At 42.6% G+C, this 8,366-nt stretch overlaps 1 protein-coding gene across 1 annotated transcript; it reads right to left on the bottom strand.

The window, feature by feature from the left end:
• Positions 1 to 5,560: 5,560 nt before the first annotated feature.
• Positions 5,561 to 8,013, bottom strand: rrs1 (ribosome biogenesis regulator 1 homolog). The gene has a single exon (XM_020532967.2). It carries the CDS (start codon positions 7,963 to 7,965, stop codon positions 6,973 to 6,975), a length of 993 nt encoding a protein of 330 aa, XP_020388556.2. The 5' UTR covers positions 7,966 to 8,013; the 3' UTR covers positions 5,561 to 6,972.
• Positions 8,014 to 8,366: the final 353 nt, after the last annotated feature.

The raw sequence follows: 8,366 nt of genomic DNA on the forward strand, positions 1-8,366 counted from the left end.
GACAGAGGAGAACTCTGGGATGGGAACACTAAATTTCCCACAAAATAAACATTTCCTCAGTCCTATTGTGGCGTTTCTTTTTAAGTCCAGCAACGTTTATTGATATCCAGAAAAGCACAGAACAAACCAAAAGCACAGAATTTTAAAGCAGGAGCCCACTCGACTTAAATAAAACAAATAGCAGCTGATGCGGGAGATCTGAAACAAACACAAACTGAAATTGCTGGTCAAACTCAACAGGTCTGGCAGCGTCTGTACAAAGTTAACCTTTCCAGTCCACTGACCGTTCTTGAGTACTGATTCTCTCTCCACGGATGCTGTCAGACCTCCCGAGTTTCTCCAGCAATTTCTGTTTTTGTTTGCCTCGGCCGCTCCACTTGGCTTGGCTATATCAGGTCTTTGAGAGGTTTTCACATTTTCGTGCACTTCTTTGCATTTTAGTTTTAACGATTAATCGAAAATTTTAAAGACATTAAAAAATTGCAATGATTTTTCTGAGAATATGTTTTATTGCTTAATTGCAAAAACCAAACGAAATGAAATGATGATGCTTGTGGTTGCATTCCATTGGCAAGCTTGTCAATTCTTGGCCACGAAGACCATAAGAAATAGGAACAGGAGCAGGCTGTTCAGCCTCTTGAGCCTGTTCCACCATTCAATAGGATCATGGCTGATACACGTTCCTCACATCCACTTTTCTGCATTTTCCCCATAACCCCTGATTCCTGGACTGATCAAGAATTTATCTTAGGCTTAAATATACAGAACAACCCTGCTCCCACAGCTCTCTGTAGCAAGGAGTTCAAAGACAACCTTCTTAGAGAAGAAATCTCTCCCCATTATAGTCTTAAATTGGCACTTCTTTATTCTGAGACTATGCTTTCTGTCCTGGACTCTGCCATGAGGGGAAACAACCTCTTCACATTTACTCTACCAAGCCCCTTAAGAATCCTATATGTTTCAATGAGATCATCTCATTCTTCTAAACTCCAGAGAGTACAGCCCCAACCTGTTCAACATTTGCTCATAAGACAATCCTTCCATATCTGGAATCAGCCTTGTGAGCCTTCTCTGAACTGCCTCCAATGAAATTATATTTTCTTAAATAAGGGACCAAAACTGCTCACAGTACTCCAGATATGGTCTCACCAGTATCTTGTACAGTTGCAGTAAGCCTTTCCTACTCTTATACTCCAAACCCTTAAAATAAAGGGCCAACATTCCATTAGACTTCCAGATTCCCTGCTGCACCTGTGTGCTAGCTTTCTGTGTTTCATGCACAAGTCCCCTTGAGTCCCTTTCGCGTTTCAACTTTCTGCAGTTTTTCTCCATTTAAACAATATTCTGTTCTTCTGTTCTCCCTTCCAAAATGAACTACTTCACATTTTCCCACGTAACACTCTATTTGCCAAAATTTTGCTTACTTACTTAACTTGTCAACATCTTTCTGTAAACTGTTTGTATCCTTCTCGTAGCCGGCTTTTCCACCTATTTTAGTATCATCTGCAAAATTGGCTACTGTACATTCACGTTCTTCCTCCAAGGCTTTGATACATATTGTAAGCAGTTATGGTTCCAGCACTGATCCTTGTCGAACCCCACTGTTAACAGGTCACCAGAAACCCTTATCCTCTCTCATTGTTTCCTGCCCATGAGCCAATTCTCTATCAATGTCAATATACAACCTCCAATACAAGGGGCTCTTATGATTTACCTTTTGTGAGGTGTCAGAGGCCTTCTGGAAGTCCATTCTGGTTGAGACTTCCTCAAAAAACTCTAGTATATTTGACAGGCATGATCTCCCTTTTATGAAGCTGTGCTGACTCTGTCTGATTGGATTATGATTTTCCAAATGTTCTGCTATTAATTCCTCAATAATAGAATCCAATACTTTTCCAGGTTAATCAGCCTATAATTACCCACCTTTGCCTCCCTCCCTTTTTGAAAAGGGCGTCACACGAGCAGTTTAATGTTTGAAACAGAAAAGAGCTGTTTCAAGTTGAAGACGGTTCTAATAGTTGTCATTGCAGAGAAGACTTGTTCATAAAGATATGACTACAGGTAGGACACATCCTGCTGGTTGAGAAACATTGCTTTAGAATGATTTCGAGATGATGTTTATGAACTCATCATCCAAGCTACTATTACCAATCTGATTTTTTCCTGTTTATATCTAAACTCTCCCAATATTATTGCCATCCCCTTACCACAATCTCCCAACATTTCTTTTTATATGCTTTGTTCTACACTGTGGTTATTGTCAGGGGATGGTGGGTTGTTGACCAACCCCACTACTGACTTCCTTCTCCTACTATTCTAGATGTCCACCCAAAGAGATTCTATGTCCTAATTTCCTAAATCAAGTGATCTCTTATTCCTGCACAGATATCATCATTGGTTAACAGAGCTACCCCTCCACCTTTACCTAACACAGGTGATCCTCGACTTATAAACATCTGATTTACGAATGCAATCCCATATAGGGTTGTATTAATTTTAAAGATCTGACATACCAACACTTCCTTCTACTTATGAACGGCTATTTTATATTGTTCTGCATTGTGTTCTGACATACATACAAATCAACTTGCAAACGGACTCAAGAAGAGAACCTATTTGCAAACCAGTTACTGTCTGTATCCTAATCTTCTTGAATGTTAACATTCAAGATACAAGCCTGGTCATTCTGCAGCTACATCTCTGTTTTAGCTATCAATTCATTGGTTTTTACTTCAACATGCACTATAAATGTATTTACTTTGTTAGGAATGCTATGTACGTTCAATTGGAGATTTTAGTTTTGTCTTTGCTACCATTTTTTAAATCTAATCTTGAGCATTGGTGTATTCCTACTTTTTTTCTCTCAATCCCTTCTTGCCATTCTCTGATCCTCATTTCTCACATTACTATTTCCCTCTCCTGTCTTGCCTTTACTCTTTGATATATCACATCCCTCCAAATTTTATCCCATAACCCCAATAATTTTGTTTAAAACCCTCTCTACCTCTGAGAAATGTCATTTGGAATGGTCGGAGTACAATTCTGGTACAGACCATTCCAATGATACAGCTCGCATTTGCCCCAGTACTAGTGTCAATGAACCATGAACCAGAATGCACTTCTCCCACATAAGTCTTTGAACTATATATTCATCTCTCTAATTTTATGCACCGTATACCAATTTGCACACTGCCCAGTTAATAATCCAGAGTTTGTAACCTTTGGGGTCTTGATTTTTAAATTTGGTGCCTAGCCTTTGTAATCTCTACACAGAAAATAAGAACACAAGACCTACGATCAGGAGTAGGCAATTCAGCCCCTTGAGCCTGCTCCACCATGTGATAAGATCATGGCTGATCTCATCTCAGCCTCAACTCCACTTTCCTGCCTGCTCTCCGTAACTCTTCAACCCAATGCTAACAAAAAATCTAACTCCTCCTTAAATTTACTCCATGTTCCAGCATCCACTGCACTCTGGGGGAGCAAATTCCATAGATTCATGACCCTCTGAGAGAAGTTATTGCTGTTTTAAATCTGTTACCCCTTATCCTAAAACTATGACCTCTCATTCTATATTGCCCCACAAGGGGAAACATCTTCTCTGTCAATTCCACTTAGCATCTCATAAACATCAATTAGATCTCCTGTCATTCTTCTAAACTGCAGAGCGTATAGACCTAATCTGCTCCGAAAGCTTGTGATTGCAAATAAACTTGTTTGACTATAACCTGGTGTCATGTGACATCTGACCTTGTACAGTTGCAGCAACACTTCCCCACTTTCACGCTATATTCCTTTAGCGATAAATGCCAAAATTCCACTCACCTATTGCCTACTGTATCTGCATATTAGTTTTCTGTGATTGGTGCATAAGGACACCCAGATCCCTTTGCGCCAAAACACTTCAAAGTTTCTTCCCATTTAGATAGTAAGTTGTCTATTACTTCATCCAAAATGGATAACCTCACACTTATCTACATTAAATTTCATCTGCCAAATTTTGGCCTATTCGCCCAACATATCCATATATAAATTTCTTATTTCTTCATTGCAACTTGCTTTCCCACCAATTTGTGTCATCTGCAGATTTGGTTATCTTACTTTCTATCCCCACATCCAATTCATTAATATAGATTGTGAATAGTTGGGACCCGAGGACCGAACTCTGTGGCACTCACTAGTTACGTCTTGCCAATTAGAAAAAAAGACCTATTTATCTTGACCCTCTGCTTTCTGTTGGTTAGCCAAACTAGCTGATTCTAATGAATACTTTCAGAGATTGACACTCCTGAACGCCTATGCTTGGTTCCCTTACCTGCCACACTCAAGAGTTAAACTCCCTGGCCACTTCCCAAGTCAGAAGACCCTATCATAAATGATGTGACTGCTTCCTGAGAAAAAGAATCAAGGTACCTTCCCCCTTCCTGCTTTAGTGTCCAAAATCTCAGCTATAGTTGCTCAAACATCTATGAACGGACCTCTCATATATTACTGTTGATCTTTCTCTGCAGCTATACCATTATACTCTGCATTCTGTTCTGTTTCCCTGATGTATTTATGTTAGGTATGATTTGTCTGGTTAGCATGCAAAACAATACTTTTTACCAAATCTTGATACATGACAATAATAAATCAAATTAACTTACTCCAGTGATGCTTGCCCTAGATCACAAGGGTATCCAGGAACTCCCACATATTGTAGTTTTCACACATCACCTGTCCTACCGTTCTTAATGAGTTTTAATTATTTAATTAATCACTTATTTACTTTGACATATTTTACATATTTTAACTTTACCCACAATTTGAATGCTATGTTAAATTTTAAGAAAACAGTGGATCTCAACTGTTTACCAGAAACTAACCAATGCCTCTCCCTGTAGTGGAGCGAGACCCCATGGTTACTGCATGGAAAGGGCAGATAACAAACATTTCCCTTCCCATTCATCAAACTTCCCAGTCACCGAGATCTGAAGATTGCACTCATTTTCCATGCTGGCTCAAATGGTCTGCTCTTTCACCTACTTATAATCCCATTAAGGAAAAAAGTTTGTGTAAATGGTTAACAAGGAAAATGTTAGAAAATTGAAAAGATGTAAACCATGGTAAACCAGGGAGTCAGGTGTGAAATTAAACGGAACCATATTAATTAAGTGGACAACTCTACCTTTTTTCTGGTGTGCTGTTAATTTTGAAACAGTATTCTGGTATTTTGTCACTTTACATTATCTATAGTTCTTAAGTTTCCATACGGTATAATTTATAGAAAAAAAACTTGCTGCGCTTCAAAATATTTTAACTCCAGACTGCAGTTCATGCTTTATAAATATGTTTCTGTCGACCACCAAAGGATACAATTCAGGAGTAACTGAATTGAAAACTGAACTGAAAATTTCAAGACTTGCCTCACTATCCTTTAAAAGTTTGGTATTATAAGGGGCTTTACAGTGAATATATTATTTGCATACTCAGCTACGTAGGCAATTTGTGTAAAACAAAAATCCCAAACTCCAAATGAGGTATTGCAGCGATAAATAAAACAGTTTATGAAAACAGTTGATACGTTATAGTCAAGTTTAGTAACGGGAGTACTTTTATAGTACACTACAGTCTACAGTCAGTACTGGTGAAGACAATTTCTTAAATACTATCAAAAACAGAAATTGCTGGAAAAGCTCAGTAGGTCTGGCAGCACCTGTGAAATCAGTGTTAACCTTTTGGTCCTGGAGTTCTGAGGAAGTGTCACAGGACCCAAATGTTAACACCAACTTCTCTTCACAGGTGTTGCCAGACCAACTGAGCTTTTCCAGCAATTTCTGTTTTGGTTTCTAATTTACAGCATCCACAGTTTTTTCAGTTTTTTAAAAACAATATATTGGTTTTGATCCAAAGATATGTGGAGGCACTACAGAAATACAAGTTCTTCCTTTCTATTTGTCTGAGATAGAAATCATAACCTATAAACTCATGGAATGGATTTCCAGAGAAAGAGACTCTATCTTGAGGCACTGGATTTGAAATGTTAACTTGCTCTGTCTCTATGGATGCTGCCTGACCCACTATGATCTCCAGCATTTTATTTTTTTCAGTTACAGATTCCAGCATCTGTAGTAATTTGTTCCCCTATTTTGAGGAGAGTTAAGTTGTCAACTGTGAGTATTTTCAAATAACCATAGATACAATTAACCGGAGGACAAAAGGCCACTCAACACTGGAACTGAGCTGCCAACTCACATCGAAAGAGGTTTGGTGCTTTCCTTACATACTCTATGGTTTCAAATGTTAACAACATTTAGTGGAGTTGTTAATCATACGGGCAGCACGGTGGCTCAGTGGTTAGCACTGCAGCCTCACAGCACCAGGGACCCGGGTTTGATTCCAGCCTTGGATGACTGTCTGTGCGGAGTTTGCACATTCTCCCCGTGTCTGCGTGGGTTTCCTTTGGGTGCTCTGGTTTCCCCCCACAGTCCAAGATGTGCAGGCTAGGTGGATTGGCCATGCTAAATTGCCCATAGTGTTCAGGGGTGTGTGGGTTATAGGGGGATGGGTCTGGGTGGGCTGCTCCAGGGGTTGGCATGGACTTGTTGGGCCGAAGGGCCTGTTTCCACATTAGGGATTCTAGGATAATGCAGTGCCTTACAAGGTAAAATAATTTCAATGAATCCCTTTCAAAGCAAAGCATTCAACAGGATTGCTGGCTGGACAATTTTGATAATGAGTTTTGAGCCATACAAACGATTGGCCATGGGTACAATTTAAGCTGACTCTGCACAAATCCTGTCATATATAGTTACTCAGCTGCACATAGCAAAAGAAATACAAAACACTTTATTTTAAGTTCATGAAAAACAAAACTGTCAGAACATAAGAAATTATCAGGCCACAATTAATAAAGAAACAAGGTAGGTCCTCTCAAAACTAGAATGTTCTTTGAAATCAAGAGTACAGTATTTAACAACAGTTCAATATGGCTCATTTTCTCTTCCCTTGCTGTTTCATCCCCGATTTCCGATGTTGACCTTTTCCCTTATTATTGCGATTGTGATTTTTCCCTCCTTTCCTGCCCTTTGGCCGCATTTTCTTTCGTTTTGCCGCCTGCTCCTGATCGTCTTCTCGAAGTTGTCTATTGACAGCCTTCGTGAGATCCAGTTTGGGTTTCTTGCTGGACATAACATTGAGAAGGTCTAGCTGCTTCTGCTTCTCCGCCGAGAAGTCTCCGATGATGGGCTGGAACTTCCTCTTCTTACCGGTATTCCTCGCCTCCTGTTCCTTGGGGAGCTTGTCCTGAAACTTGCCAACCGAAGCGGTGGAGGTTCTCGCCACGCGAATGGCTTTGCTGAGCTCGGCTTTGCTGCGTTGCTGGGTGGGGGCCAGACCTACACCGGGCACTTTGTGCTTCTGAGCCCTGGCGATGTTCCGCAGCCTGTTCAGCTCGTTCTTGGCCACTCTCTCTTTCTTAGCCGCGACACGTTTGGCGAACTGATCCTCAGTGGGGTCGGCGGAGTCGGGTACTTCCAGAACCCACTCTTTGGTCTCATCGTTAGCTCTCTGATAGCCCCAGCGGCGGCGCCACTCTTTCCTGCTCTCGTCCCACACCAAGTTGCTCTTCTTTTTCTTCCGGATGCCCTTGAGTTTGGCGAATTGCTCCCAGCGGGTAGGCGGTCGGGCTTTGGGCACCGCTTTTTCCCGGGGGATGAGGGTACTGGGCGGGGGCAGCAAGGCCACGATCCCCTCCTGGAGCTTCTCGCTCGGCAGCTGCCAGACGGCATTGAGCAGCAGCTGCGTGTTGTCCCGGGCTAGGGAGCGCAGCCAAGCCTCGGCCTCCTGCCGGCACAAGTTCGAATTCAGCGGGTTGGTATCCAGCGCCGTCAGGTTACCCAGGTCCACCTCCAACTCCAGGGGCCGGTCCACCCGGACCAAGCGCTCGGCCTCGGCCACCAGCTCCTCCGCCACCAGCGCCGCCATCTTCACTCGCCGTCACTTCCGCCTCCGCTTATGGTGTCACTTCCTGCGACCGCTCGCCACGTGATCCCAACTGCCGGAGCAGCTGCAGGTGAGGAACATACACCCCGCCCACATATACGTCACATACATGCCCCGCCCCCACCCACATACACACACCCACACTCACCCTCCCCACACCCCCTTACACACCCTCCCCCCACATACACACACCCCCCCCCACATACACACACACGCCTACCTCACACACCCTCACACACCCCCGCCACATACACACACACCCACCTCCCTCACACACCCTCCCACCCCCACACACACACCCCTCACTCACCCTCCCCACACCCCCTCACACACCCTCCCCCCACATACACACAACCCCCCCACATACACACACACCCACCCAC

Source organism: Rhincodon typus, chromosome 4, assembly GCF_021869965.1.
Source record: "Rhincodon typus isolate 14 chromosome 4, sRhiTyp1.1, whole genome shotgun sequence".
NCBI lineage: Eukaryota > Metazoa > Chordata > Chondrichthyes > Orectolobiformes > Rhincodontidae > Rhincodon > Rhincodon typus.

What these genes read in the sequence shown, in the direction of transcription:
- rrs1 (XM_020532967.2), bottom strand. Translation starts at nt 7,965, where the DNA reads ATGGCGGCGCTGGTGGCGGAGGAGCTGGTGGCCGAGGCCGAGCGCTTG.